Source organism: Podarcis pityusensis, assembly GCF_964106645.2.
Source record: "Podarcis pityusensis genome assembly, chromosome: 11".
Lineage (NCBI taxonomy): Eukaryota > Metazoa > Chordata > Lepidosauria > Squamata > Lacertidae > Podarcis > Podarcis pityusensis.
In genome coordinates, this window is record NC_138036.1 from 20,139,162 (window position 1) to 20,165,966 (window position 26,805).

General features: G+C 43.6%; 1 protein-coding gene across 1 annotated transcript; it reads left to right on the plus strand.

Moving 5' to 3' along the window:
• Nucleotides 1–3,496: 3,496 nt before the first annotated feature.
• LOC308457886 (uncharacterized protein) lies at nucleotides 3,497–6,062 on the plus strand (the record flags this gene model as incomplete). The annotated part of the gene is made up of 2 exons (XM_080972112.1): nucleotides 3,497–4,463; nucleotides 4,495–6,062. The coding sequence occupies exon 2, from the start codon at nucleotides 4,551–4,553 to the stop codon at nucleotides 6,060–6,062; it is 1,512 nt and encodes a 503-aa protein (XP_080828238.1). The 5' UTR covers nucleotides 3,497–4,463; nucleotides 4,495–4,550.
• Between the last annotated feature and the right edge of the window lie 20,743 nt (nucleotides 6,063–26,805).

Sequence of the window (26,805 nt, forward strand, 5' to 3'; positions counted from 1 at the left end):
TGTAGTCCAAAACATCTAGAATGCACCATAGAAATTATTGGGTAAAGACAGGCAAACAGTCTAAGCATTATGGAAGTAGTTTGAATAAATGGCATCTGTCCTGGGGGGAAATGCACTGGAATAAGTGAAACTGAGTTGTTGGTTCTAGATTCAGGTAGGTAGCCGTGTTGGTCTGACACAGAGGAAATAAATAAAAATAAATAAATAAATTGTCCAGTAGTACCTTGGAGACCAACTAAGTTTGTTCTGGGTATAAGCTTTTGTGTGCCTGCATACTTCTTCAGATTGGTAGAATTTTTAAAAATCACTTTCCTCTGACTTTAGAAAATGTTTGGATATCCCCACCCAAAGTCAAAATTTTAGTACTTCAAGTCAAATTGCTTGCAATAAGTAGTAATCACAATACTTATGATTGTGCTCTGGAATCCAGGATTTTGCTGTAAACTAGTTCTGTTTTGTATATGTGGTCCTTGATGGCAAGACAAAGGATACAAGGTATTATGCTATCAACAGTGAATTATATGTTGAAAAAGAATAATTGTTTTTAGGACCAATAAGTCACACATATGCATACGCACCAAGATATGGTCTGAAGGCACATGATGCATTCTCCCAATTTTTTTAAAGAAGGGGTAACTATTATGTAGGGAGTTGTTTGTTTTAGATACTTATGGTATCTACTTCACCCAAAGGTCCCTGGAAAATGGAAGACCTACATATTCAAACTACACTAATAATATCTGAACTAGTACTTCGAAAGCACGTCAAAGTGCAAGTGGATAAATAGGTACCGCTCCGGCAGGAAGGTAAACGGTGTTTCTGTGCACTGCTCTGGTTTGCCAGAAGCAGCTTAGTCACGCTGGCCACATGACCTGGAAGCTGTACGCTCCCTTGGCCAATAAAGCGAGATGAGCGCCACAACCCCAGAGTTGGCCACGACTGGACCTAATGGTCAGGGGTCCCTTTACCTTTAATACCACAGCATATTAGAGCACCCCTTAATTTCTCCACTGTATTAGCTTTTTGTACATTTAAAGCATACCATCTATCTAAAGCAAATCTCTGCCCCCCAAAAAAAGAATTCTGGGAACTGTAGTTCATGTGCAATACAGCTACCATTCCAAGCATCCTTAGCAAACTACAGTTCCCATAATTCTTTGGGGAAAACAATGTGCTTTAAATCTATGGTGTGTGTGCCGTCTTAATGTGTGGGGTGGACAGCTGATGGGACTTTCTCGTAATTTTTATTGAGAAGCCTTTTTTTATTCTAATCCCTCCATATATCTACATTTTTTATTAATCTGTGAATGAATCTGATTTTTAAAATAATACTCATTGGTAGAACACTAGCTAGATTAAGCAAAATTTATCCAACAACCAGTGATCAATGGTGGACGTGTAAATAATCTAATTCATACTTTGTGGGAATGCCCTGTAATAAACACTGCTGAGGAATCTGTTCTGGCAGAAATAAGGAACAACCCAGGCTGTGAACTTGCAAGGGAGCCAGTTGTGATTTTATACGTGTCTCTTGGGAATATCACACCTCAGTGTGTTTGAAAAGACAGCTTCCCTTTTAGCAGCAACTAAAAGGATGATTTGTCGGGTCTGGAAAAATCCTATAGCACATTCTACTCTCAGCCTGGCGCCCCTGAGAGCCCAGTGCCTGGGTTCTCACACCCCACACCCCTAGCGCCTATGGGTAAGGCGGCCCTGGATGTTGCAAATAAATTGTTAAAACAAATAATCTATTTGAGGTGGAGGAAAAATGGATTTTTAAAAGCCATATTACACCAACACTGAACAACTCGTCATATTCTCCTATTCTATATTGGGGGTGTGCATGTCATAATTTCAGTTTTTATTTTCCCTTTTTTTAAAAAAAAAAAAAATAAAATTCCAGCAGTGAGAAATGAAAGGCATTTCCAAAAAATTTAGCCACGGTGGGGCCAGTTAAATGCACTTGGTGCTGCCCATGCCCTATGATTACCTGTTTGCGAAAGAACTGTGCTTTTCTTTATGAAAAGATATAAACTCTTACTGCCATAATGTGTTATTCAACACTTATTAACCCTATTAACCTTGTAAGCAAATATTTGCCAATATAGGCAACGACCGATTTATGTATGTCCAATTGATGGGCGATCACTCAGGTGCTCACAGCACTGAACCTGGACGTGACCCAAAAACATCACTAAAACATCACTAAAAGCAAGGAATAGTGGCAGTGGAATGCTTTATGCAGGCCCCACTGATGTTCACGAGGGTCTGGAATGTAACCCCTGCACAAAACGAAGATTGTAACTTCATTTTATCTTTAATATTATATCAGCTGCCTTGCCACAGAAAAAAATTCAGTGTCTTATGCTTACCTAGGATACCCTGTATTCTATTTCTTTTCTTCTAATTATTGCTTTAAAATATTTAGGTGCTGCCTATCATGAAAACTCCTCCGCTTTAGGATGTTGGTGTACAAAATTGTGTGTAATATCCCACTATTTCAATATGTTTTACTCCTAGATAAATTGTGTGGTCCCCACCACAATTGATTTAGACATCTATTGACTGCACATTTCTAATATTGGCATGTTTTACGGGTTTGCCAAACAACAGGAAGTTTAGAAATCAATTTAAGTCAACAAAGGGCAGTTAGTAATGGGATGGAGGAAACAGGAAATTAGATGAATTAGTCAGGGCAGAGAAACATCTTCCCCTTGTGACTAGACTCTTGGAAAATGAAAGGGTGGGTCAGTATCAGATACATCTCCGTTTTCAACTTTCCTTTCCACATTTCCAAAAGTGTTAAAACTGAACAGGTACGGCTGATGAGAAATTGCAGTAGTGAGGCATCTGAGCCTGCATTATAATCAAGGCTTATATTTTGATCAGGTTCCTATAATTCTAAAAATGGGCTTAAATTCACAAATGTTTCATGCCAGGCAGGAACTAGGCTGGCTAAGATTTTGGCAGATGTTCATCCTCTTAGGCAGAGGGCCCCTTTGGTTTATTGGTTTATTGCGGTCATAAAAAGGCTGGGAAGCGAGGTCACTGACCTTACAAATAATCAAGTTGCAAAAACACAATGGTAAGCTGGTAAATAGTAAGAATATTGTGCCACAAATAGGACAAACGGCAAGAGCTAATGGAAACAGCAGCTGGCTAGGGAAAGGGGGGCTTCTCTCTGAAGAAAGTGTTTTTAAGTTTTTTCTTACTGTGAACGTCTTTGCTTATAAAAAAACTATATATGTTATGTATTAAATATATTGGCTTAAATGTAATTATGCAAAGGATTTAGAAATTTAGATTCTTATGTTAGATTCTTATTTCATAGAATCATAGAATCCTAGAGTTGGAATAGACCACAAGGGCCATTGAGCCCAGCCCCCTGCCAGGCAGGAAACCATCAGAGCACTCCTGACATATGGCTCCAAAGAAGGCGATCTTTCATAGCTGGTGAACCCAAGATCTCTGTTCAGATAAAAATAGAACCATTAGCCACCATCTGTTCTGGAGTGAATAGGGCAATAGGGCAAAAGGTGAAATGTTAGTTAAGGCGCCTTGTCTAGGGCAAAAGGTTATCTGGTAATTAAGGTGCCTTGTAGAGGTTAATGGTAAGGGGGCAAAGGTGATCGTTAATTAAGGTGCCTTGTAGAGGTTAATGGCTACTTGTTTGCCAATTATAAATAGAAGGAAATATAGCTCTTTGTCTCCCATAAAAGGTAATAGGAAATGGGAGTATCTTATATGATTGGTTCTAGCAATCAGCCAATAGGAAATTCAACCAGGCTGATTGGACAGAGGCAGCCAAAGGAGGAGCAAGGGGGCTGGGCTGAGGGAATATAAGTGCTGGCCATAATGGCAGGAGACCAGGCCAGAGTTTGGTAACCATATACCACTGTGCCTCTCATTTATTTGTCTGACAAATAAATTATTATTTTAATTTCTCTATTGCTGCGTTGAATATTTCATTCCAGCTAAGCGTTAACCACAAGCAGGGTGCTACATTTTATGGTGCCTGTGACTCGGATAAGTGGTCTGCTGGAACGCAGCCCCTTCGCCTTACTGGGCAGGGTACAAGAGAGAGGACCACTCACTGCTTACCCAGCGCGCACTGGAAAGTTTTTTTCCAGGGGAACGCAGAAGTCTCGTCTGTCTGATACCCTGCCCACCGACGGCGACGGACCGGGGGGAACCAGAGAAATAAACAGGCAACCAACTAAGGGTAAGTGCACTAAGGGGTTTTTGGCCCTCCAATTAATTGGGAGGAAGAGAAGTCTTGATCAAACTTCTGCGTCTCAGTAAAGGGGAACTGAGTATGCTAGGTGGTTGGGTACATCAGATGGTGATCTGGTGTAGGGAAAGGGAAAGGTTGGGAGGTAGAGTATGGTGAAGTATCCAGCGCATTGTATGTGTGAGAAAGTACAATTTGTAGCTGACCTGAGTGTGGAGTGGGTAGTACTTCGGTTCCCGGTAAGGCGACTTCACCCGGGCAAGGAATCTCACGAAGCGTGTGTGTGAGTGACTGAGTGGATACTTCACAGGGCCATACAATGGGAGTTGGGGGTTCAAAGGGGGAAAATACACCTCTTGAATGTATGTTAAATAATTTTAAGAAAGCCTTCTCAGGGGCATATGGAGTCAAAATGACGCCAGAGCGCTTGAGAACGTTATGTGAATTAGAGTGGCCGAAACAAAATACTGAATGGCCATCTCAGGGAACCTTTGATATAAATTTAGTAAGCAAACTTTGGTCTAATATCGCCAAAGAAACTGGAGGGTGCCCAGAACAATTTTCATATATAGATTCTTGGCTGAGCACATTAAATAAAAATCCTCCATGGATAAGGGAATGCAAAGTCAAACGATGCAAATTATTGGCTGTAAAAGCCGAAGCTAGGAAAGGAATATTGCCAAATAAACTCAAACCCATTTTTGAGGGACCAGAGGAAGAGGTGCTTCCACCTCCACCCTATGCTCCACATCGAAGGGAGCCTAATCCAAACACTCCACCAGTTGTAACCCCAAGGCAAGAAAGTGGAATGAATAATGGGGCTGGAGTCACAGAACTTGATTCCTTGATAGATTATGATAAATATCTTCAGGAGGCATTGGAGGCCTATAATAAAGCCCAAGCAGAAGTGGTTATTCCACCTGTGAGTCCCAGTAGAACTCCATCTACAGTCTCTCTTAGTGGAACAACTGATTGCCTACCCCAAACCCCTGTACATCCAAGTCCTAGAGAATTATTACAGAAGTTACAGGGAGACCTTAATCGGTCAGCAAGCAATACAGCCAGGCGTATAAGGCTGCTAAAAGAACGCCTTGGGACAGATACAATCCCCTATGATTTGAGGCCCCTAGAGCAAAGCGAAGAGAAAGATCACGTAGTAGCCCCTCTCAGAAGAGTATTTGATGCACTTGAGGAGCCTGTGCTGGTTAACGGGCAACTCGGACCACGGCCACCTCGAACTTCAACCCTCCAGTACATTCCATTCACAACTACGGATCTGATGAATTGGAAAACACACACCCCATCTTTTGCAGAAAAACCTCAGGCTATGATGGACTTGGTGACTTCAATAATAAATACTCATAGTCCTACTTGGACAGATTGCCGCCAGCTCCTGAATACTCTGTTCACCACTGAGGAAAGGAGAGACATAATTGAAAAGGCACAGATATATTTGCGTGAGCAGGCCAGAGTGGGAAATATTTTAAATGTTGACCGTCATCTCCGGGACAACTTTCCCTTGGAAGATCCTAATTGGGATCCAAACAATGTAATTCACCTGGCCAGGCTTACCACCTACCGCCAAACGCTTGTGCAAGGTATCCGCAGGGCATGCCAGAAGCCCACTAATATGTCTAAAGTCTCAGAAGTAGAACAGAAACCAAATGAGAGTCCAGGAGACTTTTTAGAGAGGCTGCAGGAAGCCTATCGTATATGGACTCCTTTTGACCCTGAAGCCCCTGAAAACAGCAGAATGATTAATAATAATAATAATAATAAATTTTATTTATATCCCGCCCTCCCCAGCCGAAGCTGGGCTCAGGGCGGCTAACAACAATCAAATAATCAAAAAATCAAATAATCACACAATCTAAAAATATTTCATTATAAAAATTAATTAAATCAAATTGATGGCAACCAATTAAGCAAAGTTCTGTGCAGGTTGCCAGAGGAGGGAGTCAGGCTGCGCCCTGATCAAAGGCCTGGCGGAACAACTCTGTCTTGCAGGCCCTGCGGAAAGATGTCAAGTCCCGCAGGGCCCTAGTCTCTTGTGACAGAGCATTCCACCAGATTGGAGCCGCAGCCGAGAAGGCCCTGGCTCTAGTTGAGGCCAGCCTAACCTCTCTGAGGCCTGGGACCTTGAGGATGTTATTATTTGCAGACCGTAGGTTTCTCTGTGGGGCATACCAGGAGAGGCGGTCCCGTAGGTACGAGGGTCCTAGGCCGTATAGGGCTTTAAAGGTTAAAACCAGCACCTTAAACCTGATCCTGTACTCCACCGGGAGCCAGTGCAGCTGGTATAGTACCGGATGAATGTGATCTCGCAGCGAAGACCCCATAAGGAGTCTCGCCGCGGCATTCTGCACCCGCTGGAGTTTCTGGGTCAGTCTCAAGGGCAGCCCCACGTAGAGCGAGTTACAATAATCCAGTCTGGAGGTGACCGTCGCATGGATCACAGTGGCTAGGTCAGGGCGAGAGAGATAAGGGGCCAACTGCTTAGCTTGGCGGAGATGAAAAAATGCCGCCTTTGTTATAGCTGTAATCTGCGCCTCCATAGAAAGGGAGGTATCGAAGATTACACCCAAACTCTTAACGGACGGTGCTGGCACTAATTGCACCCCCGCAAGAGATGGGAGTTGCCCCCTCAATCCCATATCGTCCCGACCCAGCCAGAGGACCTCTGTCTTCGAAGGATTTAACTTCAACCGGCTCCCACGTAACCATCCAGCCACAGCTTCCAGACATCTGGTCAGTGTGTCTGGGGCCGAGTCAGGATGGCCATCCATCAACAGATAGAGTTGGGTGTCATCAGCATACTGATGGCAACCCAGCCCAAAACTCTGGACAAGCTGGGCGAGGGGGCGCATAAAGATGTTAAAAAGCATCGGAGAGAGAATCGCACCCTGAGGCACTCCACACACCAAGGAGTGGCGCGATGACAATTCCCCCCCAAGCGCCACCCTCTGTCCCCGACCAGAGAGAAACGAGCGCAGCCATTGAAGGACTGTGCCCTGGATCCCCACGTCGGCAAGGCGGTGGTCCAGGAGTTCGTGATCGACCATGTCAAAGGCTGCTGACAGATCTAGAAGAATCAGCAGCCCCGACCCACCTCGATCCAGCTGCCTGCGGAGATCATCTGTTAGGGCGACCAGAGCCGTCTCGGTCCCATGACCAGCGCGGAAGCCGGACTAGAATGGATCCAAAGCAGATGTTTCATCCAGAAACCTACCAAGCTGTTCAGCAACCGCTCTCTCAATCACCTTACCCAGGAATGGAAGATTCGAGACCGGGCGGTAATTGGATAGATCTGAGGGATCTAATGATGTTTTCTTTAAGAGCGGACGCACCACTGCCTCCTTCAGTTCCCCTGGGAATGTCCCGGTGCCAAGGGACAAATTGATAATATCCCCCAGGGGGGCCCGCACCTCGTCTGGACACGCTCTAATCAGCCATGACGGGCACGGGTCAAGAGGACAGGTGGTGGGCTTTCCAGCTTGGAGGAATCTGTCCACATCGGCTGGAGATATCCGGTCAAAGTGGTCCAATACTGGACCCGAGGACAGTCGAGGGGCCTCCAGTTCCTTTATTGAAGGACTGTGCCCTGGATCCCCACGTCGGCAAGGCGGTGGTCCAGGAGTTCGTGATCGACCATGTCAAAGGCTGCTGACAGATCTACTGCTACATTTGTGGCCCAGTGCGCTTCTGACATTCGTAAGAAAATTCAGAAATCAGAAGGATGGGAAGGGATGCTGATGAGCCAAATTATGGCCATTGCACGCCGAGTTTATCGGAATAGGGATGAGGCTGAGAAACAAGAGAAGAAGAAGTGGCAGAAGGAAAAGATGGTAATGCTAGCCGCAGCAGTGAAGCAAGACTACCGCCCCTTAAATGGAGGGAGAGGGCGGGGAAGGAATCCACCACTGGGAAGGAATCAATGTGCAAATTGCAAGAAGGAGGGTCATTGGAAGCGGGAGTGTCCTGAACCCCTGAGGTTGGAAGAAGTACGCCCAGGCCCAGGCCCAGGCCCAGGCTCCGGCCCAAGAAACCAGGGACGGGGACGGGGAATGATCCGAGATGGAAGATATCAGAGACCTGGACAAGGACGGAGTAGGGACAATTTCATTGGACTGGCAGAGGAGGATTTTACCCAAGACTAGGAACGACCGGACTCCATAAAGTTAGGCTTCCAGGAGCCCACGGTCACGATTCAATTAGGGAGCCATTTAATAGACTTTATGATTGATACTGGGGCTGAATACTCAGTACTCCCAGAACTATTGCAGAAAAAGGCATCCAAAAGTGTAGTCATTAAAAGTGCCACTGGTCAGTCAGCTAAGAGGTCTTTCCTCCAACCTTTGGAATGCCAGATTGGGGGACATCGTTTAACCCATCAGTTTTTGTATATACCTGAGTGTCCAATACCTCTCTTAGGTAGAGATATGTTGTCCAAATTGCAGGCCCAAATCACCTTCACTCCTCGAGGTCCAGAAATGAAACTGCCATCAAAGGCAGCAGGAATAATTTCCCTCTCAGTACCTAAGGAACAATCATGGCGCCTAATGTCAGCCCTGCAAGTCCAACCCACATTGGATACAGAGTTAAACAAGCTCCTCCGAACCCTACGGGTGCCACCAGGAGTATGGGCCGAAAATAGCCCACCAGGAATGGCTAAGAATATAGCTCCAATTGTAGTAACTTTAAAACCTATGGCTACCCCTGTATCTGTAAAGCAATATCCTTTACCCCGGCGAGCAGCAGAGGGCATCCAGAAACATTTGGACCGCCTATTAAAATATGGTCTGCTTAAGCCCTGCCAATCAGAATGGAACACACCCCTTTTGCCTGTTCGGAAACCTGGGACAGATGAATACAGGCCAGTACAGGACTTGAGGCTCGTAAACCAGGCTATCGAGACCTTGCACCCAAATGTACCAAACCCATATACCCTGCTGAGTTTGATCCCACCAGAAGCAACATTTTTTACTGTATTGGACTTGAAAGATGCATTCTTCTGTTGCCGGCTGGCACCACAGAGCCAACCTATATTTGCCTTCCAGTGGGAAGACCCTTTAACAGGAACAAAAGGCCAGCTAACCTGGACGAGATTGCCCCAGGGATTCAAAAATTCCCCAACTTTATTTGGCACTGCCTTGGCGAAGGATCTAACAAGTTACCCCTCAATACCTGGAGAAAAGGTGGTTCTGCAATATGTAGATGACCTTATATTAGCAGCAAAGGATTTTGATACTTGTAAAGAAGGGACAGAGGAACTGCTCCACTTGCTCTGGGAAGCTGGCTACCGAGTTTCCCAGAAAAAGGCACAGTTATGTTTAGAAAAGGTCAAATATTTGGGCTTTGACATCTCACACCAACAACGAGCATTGAGACCAGAGAGGAAAGAAGCTATTTGCCTTATCAAGGAACCTACCACAAGGAAACAACTCAGAGGATTCCTGGGAACAGCAGGGTTTTGTAGACTATGGATACCTGATTTCAGCAGTCTGGCCAAGCCCTTACATGAAAGCACTCGAGGTGCAGAAAAGGACCCATTCGTATGGGGACCTGAGCAGCAACAAGCCTTTTTAGTTATCAAACAACGACTTATGGAGGCCCCAGCCCTTGGACTGCCTAATTCGGAAAAACCCTTTCAGCTGTATGTACATGAACAGAATGGGATTGCAGCAGCAGTCCTGACCCAGAGATTAGGAAGTTGGAATCGTCCAGTAGCTTATTTGTCAAAACAATTGGACTCAGTAGCAAAAGGATGGCCTCCATGCCTAAGGGCAGTAGCGGCCACTGCAAGCCTTGTCAAAGAAGCTGATAAATTTACCTTCGGCCAGACGATGTATGTGAATGTACCTCATGCTGTTCTGACACTCATGGAATATAAGGGTAGTTATTGGCTAACGAACCCAAGGATGGCTAGATACCAAGGCCTATTGTGTGAAAATCCCAGGATTCATCTACGAGTAGTGAATATGCTCAATCCAGCAACTTTGCTGCCCCTACCAGAGGTAGATGATGAAGAATCACATGATTGTCTCCAAATAATGGATGAAGTTTATTCCAGTAGACCCGATCTGAAAGATGAACCATTGAAAAATCCAGATGTTGTATATTATACTGATGGTAGCAGTTACCTGCATGAAGGTGCCAGACAAGCAGGATATGCTGTGGTCACCAATGAGGAAGTTGTGGAAGCTGAAGCTTTGCCTGCTGGCACCTCAGCACAAAAAGCTGAACTTATAGGTTTAACTAGAGCTCTGCAATTGGCAGCCGGATGTAAGGCAAACATCTATACTGATTCTAAATATGCCTTCTTAACCCTGCATGCACATGGAGCTCTATGGAAAGAAAGAGGTCTAATAGGAGCCCACGGGAAGGCCTTGAAATATGGACCTGAAGTAGAAATCCTGTTGGAAGCAGTATGGGCTCCAGAACAGATTGCTGTAATGCACTGCAAAGGTCATGGACGAGGAAGGGATCCAATAACCAGAGGAAATCATGCTGCTGATAAAGCAGCCCGAGAGGCAGCCCAAAAGCCTGTGGGAGGATTTATAGCAGCCCTCATACCAGAGGTAGTTCCAGGAGAAGTTAAACCTCACTATACCCCAGAAGAGAGGAAGTGGGCTGAACAGGAAGGAGCGGTTGTGAAGGACGGTTGGATGATCCTGCCGGACAATAGGATTTATGTACCTCATCACCTAGCAGGCACAATTGTAAGAAATTATCATGAATCTACTCACCTTGGCGGTACTGCAACCAGAGAGAGTCTCAGTCGGAAGTTGTATATTATTAACCTATCACAATTAGCAACTTGCATTTCACAGAAATGTGTTCTTTGTGCTAAAAACAATCCCAGGCAGGGACCGGTACAACCTCCTGGAATCCAACATGTGGGATATGTCCCCATGGAAAGCCTAATTGTGGACTTCACAGAGCTGGTCCCTTCTAAGGGATTCAAGTATCTCCTTGTGTTTGTAGATACTCTTACCGGATGGGTTGAAGCTTTTCCCACCCGAACTGAAAAGGCACGAGAGGTAACTAAGAGACTCCTCACTGAATTGATCCCGAGGTTTGGATTACCTAGATGCATTGGAAGTGATAATGGGCCAGCGTTCATTGATCAAGTAGTACAAGAAGTATGTCGAGTCCTACAAGTGAAATGGAGACTGCATGCAGCATATAGGCCTCAGAGTTCAGGGAAAACTGAAAGAATGAATCGGACTCTGAAAACCCAATTGGCAAAATTAACCCAGGAAACGGGATTGGGATGGGTAGATGTGTTACCCATAACACTGTTTCGTGTTCGGTGTACACCGACAAAAAGACTTAAGTTGTCACCTTTTGAGCTCCTGTATGGGAGGCCGCCCTCCTTTGTTCAGGATATTCTAGCTGACCTCAAACAAATAGGAGACTATGTGACACAGGGACAAGTGCAATCTCTCTCCCGTGTTTTTGTTTCTCTTAACAGGTGGGCCCTCGAGCGCACGCCGTGCAGCATTGCCGAGCCGATTCATCAGTTCCAGGCTGGCGATAGCGTATGGGTGAAAGAGTGGAAACGTGATCCACTTGCACCTAAGTGGCGTGGACCTTACACCGTCTTGCTCTCTACTCCAACAGCGGTGAAGGTAGCTGAGGTGACCCCCTGGATTCATCACTCCCGTTTGAAGAAGTCTGAAGGCAGTTGGACATGCAAAGGTGACCCCTCTAATCCTTTAAAACTGACTCTCTCCAAAAACCCCTGTATCTAGCCCTACGGGGAACGGGCTAGGTCACGGGCAACATTAGACGACCGGCCTGCTGCAGCCACAACCTGGAAGCTGGCTGACCTGCGCACGCCTGAAGCTTGAGGAGCGTCTAAACCAGCGATTGTGAACGGGAAGATTCTCTAATACAATTAATTGACTGCCCCCCCTTGGGGAACAATTATCAAGGATATTACTAATTGGGGATCCTTGGGATATATGTTTTGGTCTTGGTGGTTCCCCATTTCTGTCACTGGGGGAATTATATTGGGGCTAATATTTTTATGCTATCACAATAAGGTAATCTTTTGTGGAAGGAATGCATATACTACACATCAACATGATTTTATTATTAATCCTGATCCCTTGGGAAGGGGAAGGGTCCTTGAATCTGACCAAATTTGCTAAATATGGATTCCGCCATGACCACAATATGTGGGTAGGCTTAGCTGAGATGGTAGCCAATGTTACAAATAGGACCAATTGTCTTGTTTGCTCTCTTGGGCCAGATGATTCAGAGGGAGGTATGCCTTTATTACCGATACCATTAAATGCCATTGGTATGGTAAGCGAAATGCCACACCAAACAGAAGTACAGAATTTCCCCGGATGGAACTCAACTAAACCAATACGAGTTATACCTGTACAAGGGGAATTCTGTGTACATAAATCATCAGAGGCAGCTGATCCTACCATGGTAGGCTCTTCTCATTGTCACTATACTTGGGATTATATTAAGAATAGTCAAACCTGGGTAAACGGTACTACCTATCGAACTCGGAATACCTTGCCCTGTGCACCTCCTTTTATTGATGCATGGAAAGTGGTATGGAACATAACTGTGACAGAAAAAGGCAATCTAACATACTGCACTGTGAACTCTCTACCCCTTTTGATATTTCGCCTTCTGCACTCCACGTACCAAAAACCTCAGACCCGATGGTTGTGGTGGATATGTGGAGAATGGGCATACAAGCAACTCCCTTCCAAATGGAGTGGGACTTGTTTCCTGGGATGGGTATTACCACCAATGTGGATTATGCCCACTAATTCGGCCAAGCGTACACGAAGAAACGCTGATATTTCTCATATAGCAGGAGGAAGTACCCAAAGTTGGAGCGATACTGATGATTGGCCACCAGAGCGCATTATAGCCTATTATGATCCTGCCTCCTGGAATCCTGGTGAGCTCATACAAGGGGCACGGGATCCTATTTATAATCTAAACAGAATAATTCGATTGCAAGCAGTAGTGGAACTTGTAACCAATGCAACAGCCCAGAGTTTGAGACTTATTGCACAACAGCTGGATGAAAGTAGAGCCGCCATTTTGCAGCTGAAAATGGGAATGGATTATGTACTTGCCAGGCAGGGAGGCCTATGTGGAGTCTTGAACTTGACAGGGAATGCCTGTTGCTTTAACATTTCTGATAATGGTGAGGCAATCCGTGTGTTGGCCACAAAGATGGAGAGTATAGCACATGTCCCAGTACAAACATGGGAAGGATGGGATATGGGATGGCTCACCAACTGGTTACCTAATGTTGCGGGACTCAAAGGGATACTATTGTCTTGTTTGTTTTTCTTGACGGTAGTAATAATGGTTTTATGTATTGTGCCATGTATCATTTCATGTTTTAGAAGTACAATTAGCAAGATGATTTCGAATGAAACTCTACCTCATATCATGGCCCTATATAGAGCTTTACCTCAGGAATATGATGAAGGTCAAGCTATCAAGGACACTTGGGATGAAGGTCCTTGAGCTTGAAAGGGGGGAATGAGGCATCTGAGCCTGCATTATAATCAAGGCTTATATTTTGATCAGGTTCCTATAATTCTAAAAATGGGCTTAAATTCACAAATGTTTCATGCCAGGCAGGAACTAGGCTGGCTAAGATTTTGGCAGATGTTCATCCTCTTAGGCAGAGGGCCCCTTTGGTTTATTGGTTTATTGCGGTCATAAAAAGGCTGGGAAGCGAGGTCACTGACCTTACAAATAATCAAGTTGCAAAAACACAATGGTAAGCTGGTAAATAGTAAGAATATTGTGCCACAAATAGGACAAACGGCAAGAGCTAATGGAAACAGCAGCTGGCTAGGGAAAGGGGGGCTTCTCTCTGAAGAAAGTGTTTTTAAGTTTTTTCTTACTGTGAACGTCTTTGCTTATAAAAAAACTATATATGTTATGTATTAAATATATTGGCTTAAATGTAATTATGCAAAGGATTTAGAAATTTAGATTCTTATGTTAGATTCTTATTTCATAGAATCATAGAATCCTAGAGTTGGAATAGACCACAAGGGCCATTGAGCCCAGCCCCCTGCCAGGCAGGAAACCATCAGAGCACTCCTGACATATGGCTCCAAAGAAGGCGATCTTTCATAGCTGGTGAACCCAAGATCTCTGTTCAGATAAAAATAGAACCATTAGCCACCATCTGTTCTGGAGTGAATAGGGCAATAGGGCAAAAGGTGAAATGTTAGTTAAGGCGCCTTGTCTAGGGCAAAAGGTTATCTGGTAATTAAGGTGCCTTGTAGAGGTTAATGGTAAGGGGGCAAAGGTGATCGTTAATTAAGGTGCCTTGTAGAGGTTAATGGCTACTTGTTTGCCAATTATAAATAGAAGGAAATATAGCTCTTTGTCTCCCATAAAAGGTAATAGGAAATGGGAGTATCTTATATGATTGGTTCTAGCAATCAGCCAATAGGAAATTCAACCAGGCTGATTGGACAGAGGCAGCCAAAGGGGGCTGGGCTGAGGGAATATAAGTGCTGGCCATAATGGCAGGAGACCAGGCCAGAGCTTGGTAACCATATACCACTGTGCCTCTCATTTATTTGTCTGACAAATAAATTATTATTTTAATTTCTCTATTGCTGCATTGAATATTTCATTCCAGCTAAGCGTTAACCACAAGCAGGGTGCTACAGTAGCACATGTTCCAGGAGATTGAAAATGATCAGGAGATGGGAAATGCAATGTTAAAGTTTGCAATTTCATTTTAATGGATCTATAGCCTTGCATTACAACAACCTGGTATTGAGGGGGTTTGTGTGTGGAACCACCTACGTCCAGAAGGACTAGGCTCTCAAACACATGGTATAATGAAGTTTTGCAAAGTGATGCACCTGTTCCAGTTGCAGGATAGCATAGAGTCTCAGGGGTCAGCAAACTTCTTCAGCAGGGGGCTGGTCCACTGTCCCTCAGACCTTGGGGGGGGCTATATTTTTTGGGGGGGAAAGAACAAATTCCAATGCCCCACAAATAACCCAGAGATGCATTTTAAATAAATGCACACATTCTACTCATGTAAAAACAAGCTGATTCCCAGAATGTCCACAGACCGGATTTAGAAGGTGATTGGGCCAGATACAGCCCCCGGGCCTTAGTTTGCCTACCCATGGCATAGACAGAAGAGGAGTAGGTCAGCATTGCAGGAAAGGCCACAGTGATACATGCCTTGATTACATCCCATTTAGATTACTGTAACACACTCTGCATGGGGCTGCCTTTGCAAAGTGTTCAGAAACCTAAGCTGGTCCAAGATTCTGGGGCTGGATTGCTGACCAGAAGGAGGTTTGTGTGTGTGCTTTTAAATGGATTTAACTGTTTTCCCATTGGTTTTTAAAATAGTGTTACTTATTTAATTGGTTTTTAAAATATTTAGATTTATCCCACCTTTTAGTTTTATCTGTTTTAATTTATGCTATGAGCCACCTTGAGTCCTGTGCAGGTAGAAAGGCCAGATATAAAATAAAGCAATTGCAAGACAGCTCTTCCTCAGCATCAGTGAAACAGACTGACTGTACATAAATATCCCAGAAAGATGTGGAAACTGTTATTATTTAATCCATTTGTTAATTGCTTCCTATGAAGCATTTCAAAGCAACTTCACACTGCAATAAAGACATATATAAACAATTGCATATTAAAAAAACAGTTAAACAATTACAAATGCACACATACCAAATTCAATATAAAAACCATCTGGGATAAAAAAAATAAAATCTCCCAGCTCTTTCATGTGTGGTCTTTCTATTGAATATTCATTTATGCTTTGTCTTTGTCTTCAGGTCCTGGGCTGCCTCCACCCATCCAAACCGGTCACTGATATTTCTGGATGGGAAGGGGTATAAGACGGCTTCCTTTTCTACTTGAGCTATGAAGTCCTCCTGAACTCTGGTGTGTTCTTGTTGTCCTTTGACGCTACTTTATGGCTTACTTCTCCATCCTGCTTCCTTGTTTGACCTGAGTCAAACAAGGAAGCAGCCCTGGCCGTTGGCTGGCTTCTTCACTTTGTCTCCTGGCATTGCTCATAACTTACCCTTTAGGCTTAATGACTGGCTTGTCCCATAACCCCAGACTCGTTCTCTTGACTCTGCTCAGACTACTGCCCACAGCCCAGGCTTTTCTCTGTGTCTTCTATATGTAGCAAACTTGCCCCTTTCTCTCTCAGGGCCTGAAAAAGCATATCGGAGTTAAAAGATACCCTACCCAATGTTTTCATCCAAATACTTCTCATAATTATACCTGCTTATTGGTCCGTGTCCTTTCCCAGTGTACTACTTTTTAAAGCAATGTGAGTTTTAGCTTACATTTGTTCATTTGATTTAGATTAATTAGACATGGTGCTAATCCCTTCCAGATTATGAACTGAAAAAAGTGCATGGGGGAAAAAAATCAGGTTGCCTAACAGCTGCATTTTGAAGATCCCTGACACATCACATCTGAGTACTGTCAGGTCATTCCATACACACCCACATCCTGAACAAAACCTTCAGTTGGACTTGAATAGAATCAACTACTTTTTTGAACTGCAAAAGGAAGTACATTTTTAAAATAAATGGCAGTCTGCTGTGTTACGCCCCCAGTTTAGGGACAAAAGACCAATTGATTTTCAGGCAACAGCTTAATGAGTTCACCTAACTAGCATGATAAGCTCATGAATAAGTGCCCAGTGAGATAGATATTATATATGTAATATAATAAAATCCCTAAAACATTTCCCTACTTACCTGACTATTTTGGGAGTATTTTGATCCCCAGAGATCACGGGCTATTTCTGTTTCTAGCTTTGCAAGTGTGGCTGTTTGAGAGGCTCACGGCATGTACAATACATAGATCATCCAGGTTGTAGAGTCCCAAATGTGTCTTATTTTATGTACTAAAATATATTTGCAGGCTTGCAGTTTATACTGCTGAGTGGCTTTATAATATCAAAGGCATGTACATGCAAAAGTTTGATGGGAGTTAATAACTATTGTACAATACACTTTGGGCATTAAGAGATTATATCTTTTCATAAAGAAAAGCACCGTTCTTTCACAGACAGGTAAGCATGGGACACGGGCAGCTCTAAGAGCATTTAACTGGCCCCACTGTGGCTCAATGTATGGAAATCCCTTTCACTTCTCACTGTTGGAAACATAAAAAAATATTGGTGTAGCTTCACTAGAAAAATGGAAGTAGCAGAGAAGTTCAGTGCTGTATTATTATTTTTGCTTTATAAGCAATTATAATCAAACTCTTCTGCTCCCGAAGAAGATCACAGTATCACCAGTATACAACACCCCAGCCAATAAGATATAACAAACAATATATAAAAAGCTGATGACATATCCAAGAATCCCAACCCACCTCTCACCTGGTGTCAAATCAAGTGCCGGAAACCTGTGACGACTTTCACGCAGGTGAGTTGCACTCTTAAGTTCTCAGAAATTTAAAATCTAAATAGGAAATCATACCCAAGTCACAGAACAGCCTCCATCCATGCCTCCAAAACCAGCCAACCCTTTCCTCCGGTCGGTCCATTGTTTTGTTTACAATCTAGTTTGATGAAGAGTTGATCACTACTTTGTAATATTTAGATTTTCCCGAGTAAGGTAGATAGATCCCTAATGTGGATTCAAGATTTTCTCATATAGCTTAACATGATTGTTAATGGAGGCGGGGGAGAATGTCTCTCAGCTTTCGAAGTTTTCGGAACCACTGCCACAGACAATTAAAACAACTATGGGTTGTAATTATTCTTTTAATCAGTGAGGCTGCATCATTGCAACAACAGCTTCTTCTTTGGATTTATTACTGAAACAACATGTGGTCCTTCTTGCTGTTCTTGCCAAGTAATGAGTTCACTGGCAACTTTAGTACATTAGGGTATTCATGAGCTTTGACTGAGCCAAGTTAGACCATTCATTGAGCTCTGCCTCTTGAAATTCTGTGTGCACATTTGGTTGTTAGTTAGCTTCTAGGAAGAGGTGGCTTTCCCCATTTCATAGCCCTATTGAAGCATTCTCCATGTGCAGTGGAGGCTGTTCCACTAGGGCAGATGAGGCACTGCCCCACCAACCTCATTCTGCCCTCAGCCAGCCTATCTTACAACCAATCCCAGGAGCGGCACTGCCGGCCAAAAACACAGGAAGCTACTTCATACCATTGGCTCCATCAAGTTCAGTGCTGTCTACATTGACTGGCAGTGGCTCTCTGGGATTCCAGATGGAGGGCATCCCTAGTGATACCTGCAGATGCTGGGAACTGAATCTGGGACCATCTTCAGGCAAAGCAGAGGCTCTACCACTGAGCTATCGCCAACTTCCTCTTCAATCTCAGCATTGTCACATGCAGAACAAAGCAGGGAAGAGCACTTCCTGTCGTTGGTTCTAGCGCCACCTACTGTCAGTCTCCCTGCCTTCCACCCTATTAGCCCCAATTAGCATCAGCCACCACGGCCCATATGTAAGGCCTATGCATGGAAAGGGAGACTATGCTGCCGCCACTGCACGATGCCTCTGGTCCCATCCTTTGGAATTTTGATAAGGGAAGATCTATGCATGAGCATTTCTGGGCAATTGGAGCCCCAGGACACATGGAAGCTTATGCATGGTCAACGTTCCCTTTACACTTACCCTCATAGCAGCTGAGCAATATAGAATTGCTACTAAGGATTAATAATGGAAAAAAGTATAGGAACCAAGGAATTCACCTGTTACGTTTAACTTTATTACTCGTTATAGAAATAGGCGACAGTTTAAAAGACTATTATCTAGATTTTTATATATATTTTACAAGAAATCACATTTCTGCTCAAGGCTTTTAGCGTACTTAATGATCCTTCCATTTCTTACCAAGTTAAGTGTGATCTCAGAACGTACCCTTCCCATGAACTATGCGGTAGCACCAAATTTATTTTTTAAAGTCTGTACTTACTACTTGATTAAAAAAAAAATCCCCATGCCTATAAATTCCTAGTCAATCACTATGGCACTCTCTATTTTCTGCGTCTTAAAGATTGTCTACATGAACTTGAATTTCTCTATTGAGAAGAGGACAATCTGGAGTTGAAGGATATACTACCACAGAGTGGCAACAATAAAGGCCTGTTTGCCTGGAAACCAGGGGATCATGGAATCAGGGGATCCTATCAATGATCATGGGAAAATATGAAGCTGCATTCTGTTGGGTCAAACGGTTGGTCCTTCTAGTTCAGTATTGTCTACACTGATTGGCAACAACTTCCCCAGAGTTTCAGATAGGAGTCTCTCCTAGAACTGAACCTGGGACCTTCTGCATGCAAGACGGAGACTCTACCACTGGACATTAGCCCTTCATTAGAATGAAATGAATATTAGGAAAATACTCTCTTACAAAACAAATGCACCTTCTCTCCCATATGGTAGCAATCGATAGCTCTTATCCTACTTCCACCGAAAACTCCCAAGCGTTCCATTTTACTATGCTCACAATTTTAAATGAGAATGCTGAAATTAAACGTTATGCAGCATTTTACTGCTTGAGGCAAAGCAGGAAGTACCACCTTGCTGCTGCATAATAATAATAATAATAATAATAATAATAATAATTTATTATTTATACCCCGCCCATCTGGCTGGGTTTCCCCAGCCACTCTGGGCGGCTTCCAACAGAACACTAAAATACAATAACCTATTAAACAAATGTCTTCTAAATAATAATGGCTTGCCCTGCCCGCCCCACTGCCTCTGCTACTGGAAAAGCGGCACCAGCGTTGGTGGCAATTTTGGGCAAGGTCTTGTCCAAAATCAACAACGATGCCAGCGCCACTTCTCCATAAGTGGTGGAGGTAGTAGGGCAGGCAGGGCACCCCTGGGGGCAGCATCTTCAGGGCTTCACCCCATCTAATGGCTGCGCCGACCCTGCTGTACAGAAAGTGTTAAATGATTAGTGATGGAGTGATTGGAGAGGGCTTTTTTTAATGGGCAAGTTAAAAATGGTTCCGTTTTTCAATAACTGAACCCACTATTTGCCGTGAGGAAGACAAGACAAGATGCAATACTGTCCAGATTAGCACCACATTGACAATTTTTCTTGTTTCTTTCCCTACCGTTCTTCATCAATTAATGAGAAAATGAATTTCATTCAAACATTATGAAAAGGGAAGGTGAAAGTCCAATGGGTGGGATGCAGGGCTTCTACTGTGCTTACCTTACTTTTGAGGTGGCTGAAGGGTGCTTCTGAGTGTCCTTCCTTTCGTTCTACAAATCATCTTGCTAGTGGTCTGCACTCTGCAGCCTCCCCAGGTGCCCGTGCTTTAGTGAAAGCCCAAGGGAAGATACCATGAGGTATCATGCATGACCACATCATTCACACAGGCAGATAGCAGCAATAGGACTAACCCTGGATGGGAGGTGGATACAAACTTTAGCCTCCCAAACCTCCTATTTACTGCACCTGCATATGGAGAACAGGAGCTTGTTGAGGAGCTCCACCTGTGGAGACCAATATAACATTGGGCAGCATTCAGTTCAGTTTTAATCAGAGCAGATCTGGTCCTAGTTAGGCCCCATCTGCACAGAACATTTAGAGCTGCATCATACCACTTTAAACAGTCAAATCACCCCCAAAGATTCATGGGAACTGTAGTTTGTTAAGCTCTTGAGAGTTCTTTGGAGACCCCTATTCCCCTCACAGTTCTCAGAGAGGTCCCTAGGGAAGTCTGGGAACTGTACTTTTAACTAATGTGTTTTCATGTTCATGCTGCTGTTTTATTGAAATTTTATTCCTGTCATTCTAGAAACACATTATATACTGGCTAAATTTTATTTTAACATGTTGTTGGGGTTGTTTGTTTTACATTTTAACGTTTTATCCCAATACTTATTACTGTTGTTTTCTGATTATATTGTCTACCACCATGGAAAATGGACTGGGTACACACTGCAACTTTACTATATATTCTTCCCCTCAAAGAGTTAGTTAATGCTTTTTGGGAATTGTAACTCTATGAGGGTGAAACTACCATCTTCAGAATTCTTTAAGGTTTAGTATGTCCACAGCCAAAGTCTTACCACACCAACATGTACCTGTACCAACATTCTCCCAGTCTTCCAGCTGCCTAAAAAGCCACTGAAATGGCAGAAATTACAGCAATCCTTTTCCTCCATGTATGCATGTACTTTCAGTTTTACATGGGGCACATGTGTAAGTCTGCAGATGAGGGAATGTGGCATTGCTGCATGTTTTAGTCATTCCAGAGTACATGGATATTATGAGAACTTGCCCCACCTCTGAAGTGCAGTTGCAGTCCAGTTTAATGGGGTATGCCCAATTGGAACCCAAAAAAAACACTATTGAAGGAGGCTATGCTAGAAGAGTGATTGGCAGACAAGAGCCTGAGGGTGTAGGAGGCTAGCTGTGACTTTTTCAAGCTTCTTTTCGATCCCATCCAGCCTTTTATATAAGTTGGTGATGGTATGTGTTATCAACTCAGTCTGGCAGATTAGCAGTTCCAGTGCCTCTCGGTCCTTGTTTAACTGGGCTGGTGACTGGGATAATTCAGGTGAAGTTTTTTGCAGGGACTCAAGAGTCTGTTCCATCTGTTCCTTCATACACAGGCTCGAGGCTAGTTGTGGGCCATCCACAATGCCGGCAGGCTCCTCATGAGTAGTACTGGGAGCAAGGACCTCATAGCTGTTTGCTGTGGGGAAGTTTCTACAGATCTCATTTAGGTCATTGTCAGGCAAGAAATCCCTGATATTTGTCTGTTTTTTGGCAGTGCTCGTAGCTTCATTGGAATGCTGCCTGCGGCGTTTCTTCCCTCTCATGTCGGCAAGAAAATAGGGAGAAAATTTCTCAAAATAGCAGGGTCAGGGCAGGTTGTGCTGTTAATGAGCCCTACTCCCTTTAACAGTCTTTATCTGCCGCGTTTTCTTGCAGATTTATGGGAGAAGTAGAAATAATCTAAACCATAAAACTTCTAAAATAAACGCCTTAAGGCATCTTAGAGCCCTTAGAACCCGTCAAAGCAGATAATAAAAATATAGCTTTACCGAGCATAAGACAAGGCTGCCGCTCACGTCGCCATCTTGGATCCACCGAGGGAATGTGGCATTGCTGCATGTTTTAGTCATTCCAGAGTACATGGATATTATGAGAACTTGCCCCACCTCTGAAGTGCAGTTGCAGTCCAGTTTAATGGGGTATGCCCAATTGGAACCCAAAAAAAAACACTATTGAAGGAGGCTATGCTAGAAGAGTGATTGGCAGACAAGAGCCTGAGGGTGTAGGAGGCTAGCTGTGACGTCAAATTCTTGTGCCTGGCTGGAATTCACTATTTATTCTGCCTTTGAGAGTCAAATTAGATGGTCCATTAAATATGCGATCGTATGTGAATATAGAATTGTTTGAATAGAAAATATGGATTCAACACCTGCAGCCCTCTCTTCCTTGCAAATCACAGGAGGATGGACGGAGTGGTTAAACCTTTCATCGACCTCATTTTCTTGTTCTTTGCCACAGAAGGCAAACTTCAGAAAATTAAAAATATGCAAATGCAATCAGGTATTTTAACATAGCACCTGAGCATGCAGGAGCTCCATTTGTGCATGAGTGAAAAGAAGAGAGAGCTAAAATCTTGCATTGTCATAGCTTTGGTTCATTTGTTTTTAATGATGAGGTAGTAGATTTACTAATCCAGGTGTGCTTTCAGGAGTAGATCTTCAAAAAAGCAGGAATCCACTCTCTCTCTCTCACACAGCCTTTGGGGGGTATACACAGACATTAACCTATTCTCTTTGATTTGTGATAGTTACTCCCACTGCTTTAGCTTCAAATAAATAACCCCAATGTAACAATATATTGCCCCAAAATGGTTTTTTTTTTAATTAAATAAGGGGAGTGGTGCATGAAATAACTATTCCAGCTGCAGAAAATTTTCTATTCCTTTGCATTTCAACTGCCAATCACTGAATCATTTACCAGAAAAGTCTTCCTAAATATGGTTCCTTGGCATTTGCACGAGTTTCATTTTCATTTTTTTGTCTTTTAAGGTATAAACTGAGTTAATGGAAATTCATTAATAAATGATATGGCCAACCCATAAAAAATTATAACATTTCATTTCCATTAACTCCCAAGTATACGCATATTCCATTGATGCTACAGGCTGGTCATTTTAATGAAATATTGAAGGCCATTCGCCTCAGGTCAGTATGGGAATCTCACCAATGCATCTTTTGATTGGACCACAAAAAGGCTGCATATCCTTTAAACAACTTTTCAGATATTTGGATATAATATAACTGGTGTATTGAAAAATGACAGTGTGAGCTATTCATATCAAGAAAGGGTGGAAACATTCAGGGCTTAATAAGATGTGAAACACAAAGCGTGGGCAAAAGACTTAAAACATACAAAGCCATGAGCAGGTTGTAGAAAGCGATTAAGAATAAATGGTTCATTTTTTTGTAACACATTAATACAAACAAAAGAATAATAAATTGGAAGTCGACTGCTTAAAATTAATGAACCTAATTTTCCCAGTCACAATGGTGTGACGCTGTAATGAATTTTGGAAATAGGTCTGAGCCAACATGCCCTGTCCCCAGTTTTGGCACTTGATTTCGTGAGCCCTGCAGTGCTGTTGGGATCGAGCTTGAGTTGGCAGGAAGAAATGGTGTGTGTGAATTGTGGGGACCTGGGTTGAAGGAGGGTGGGCCTCCCCTTTTCACCCAGACTTTGGAAGGGGTGCAGGGATGCTAGCATAGTGTAGACCTTCAGCTGAGGCTCAGAAGGCCTTTAATGAGCTCAGGGTCAGCGTGGCGGGGAGAGAGACTGAGCAGGAAGTGGTGATGACTGAACCAGAGGCAGAACAGGAAGGAGCAGTTATAGAATCATGGAGTTGGACGGCAGCTGTCCCATATGGGGGTCGAACCTGCAACCATGGCGTTATCAGCACCACGCTCTAACCAACTGAGCTATCCATGCTGTCACCTAGAACCAGGCACCACCTTCACAGATGGGAGAAGATTTCCCCCCTACTTGAAGTCCCACAAGACAAGAGTCTTCCAAGTGACAGTGCCATACCTCATCATTAAAAGCTTGGTGGGAGGCATGAGGAAACTTGTTGGGACATTGATGGTGTTTCCATCCAGTTCTTAAATCCTTACGCTGCTCCTGAACTCCTGAGCACTGTGCCTGCTGCAAGAGCTGTGGGAGGCAATATTCACACTGGATTGCTAATCTCCAGGAAAATCTGTCATGGATGCTTTAGCCGAGATTCCTGCATTGCAAGGGCTTGGACTAGATTATCCTTGGGTCCCTTCCAACTCTACAAGTCTATGATTGTACATGAATTTCCCCTTCCCCCCTGCATCAGAGAACAGGGAAAATCAGGCTCCTAGAATGCAATGATACTTGCGGTGGGGTGGGCAGAAGCCACTTTGCATGATGACAGCAAAACAATCCAGTGTTATGGGAAATGGTTATTAGAAAAGACAAATGCTTCCATTTACAACATGCATCACGGTAATGGACTTTATGAATCATTATGTCTCAGTGAGCTAGCTTGGTTCTCAACCTTTCTACCATCCTTCATATTGAAACATCAGTTTTTCCCAAAGATCCCCCAAAACTAAACTACAGGTTGTTGTTGTTGTTGTTGTTGTTGTTATGTTTTTGCTTTGATAGGCTGGGTGCACCAAAAAAATACATGAAAATGGCCTATCTAAATAACCTATCTCAAATTCCAGATATGCTATGCTAAGTTACTATTTTTCTTTCCCATTTTCTATTACAGTGTTGGGGAAATTGTAGCCTTCCAATTGTTGTTGACTTTTAACTCCCATAAACTCTAGCCAGTGTACAAATGGTCAGGGTGATGGGTGTTGGAAGTCAACAGTTTTCCCACCATGGTTATGTGAAGTATTGGTTACAATGAGATGTAAGCAGTGAAATTGTGCACAAAGTTACAACCAAACACTTGAATTCAGAAAGTATGAGCCAGAGGTAAGTAATAGAGATGTGTGATGCTTAGATGGGTCTACTAAACTGGCTGTTGGCATCTTTTGCTGTGGAGGAGGAACATCTTCTTGTTCATGACCTACTTGTACCCGAGCCCTAGGTCAGTAGAGAACATGGTTTGTAAGCAGATGGTCTCAGATCCCAGGCAATTATAGATCAACGATCTCAGGTAGTGTCAGGGACTGAGCTGAGGAGGGCTGCACTGAGGAAGAATGGTGGGAGCCACCCCCTCCTCCTGATCCTGAATCTTCCCAGGAGCAGGAGGACAGTATAGAGTTGGAACTGTGGTTTGCAGAGGGGCATAGTTCAGAAGGCAGAAGCTGGGAAATACTGGATGGGGAACAGCTAGGAGAAGAAACACTGGAAGAGAGTTAACAGATTCACAGTCTCTGGACAACATTCACCCCCTGTCTCCAAAGTCATGGAGAGCTCAGAAAATGTCAGAACAGAAAGCGGAGAGGCTACAAGCTCAGATTACAAGACGTAGGAGTGACCCTTAATTAGGAGTATTGCCATTTCTATGAGATGTGTTCTTTGTTCTCTTGCTGTGATTATTAAAGATTCTAACCGGTAAGACGTTGTTTTCATTTGATCTTCTTATCTACTGCTACGGGGGGGGGGGGGAGCCGATTCCCCAAAGCCTGACAGGTAGCAAGATGGGGGTGATCTATGTCTCAGGGACATTGGAGAGCTGCTTCCAGTCCAAGTACACAGAGCTGAGGGACCCATGCTCTGACTCAGTATATGGAAGTTTCACATGTATAGGTAGGTTGGGCCCAAAGTCTCCAGATATGTGAGAATGGCATTTTAGGTTTGTTTCCAACTAAGGTCTACAGAGAGCAATCCTATTGATACTACTGTTTAGTCATGCCCATTAATTCCAGTGGGTCTCCTCAGAGCTCTTTGGAGTCTTCTCAGACGGTCAGCCCATCATTTGACACATATATGAGTGAGTCTTATCAGGGAGCCAGAAAGCAGAGCTTCTGCTAGAGCTTCATTTCCCTGGAGCTCAAACTGCAGTATTTTGTTAATGGGAAATAGTAGTTACCCTGTCAGCTACTACCTAGCCAAGTTTTAGCTTGGTAGACCTGCAGGTCCGATTCTCAGGCAGCCGTGAAACACATTAGGGGGCATCTTGCAAGTAACTCAGCCTAATTCACGTTTTAGCACAAAATGTTTCACTAGGAGTTCTTTGAAAGCAAGGTTGTGTGCACTCTGAAAAATATATAGGATATGTGAAAGATAGGAACATGTAAGGTTACCTACTTGTTTCAATGAAGTTATACCCATGTGTTCAAAAGGATTTCTGTGCAGACCAGTCCCATCCATTGAAGTGAATGGATATATTCCTTGGTGTGATTTTCAAAGCACCTTCTGCAAGTCAGTGGACTGGGTAATTACTTTTCTGATTTTGGAAGTGTTTGTAGGCAGATTTAGATGAACCAAGTGATACTTTCGTAATTCACAATCAGATGTAACTGTTTTAGAACAGGCAGTATTTAACTCAACTTTCTGAGTAAAAGCCATGTTAGTCTGTTGCAGCAACG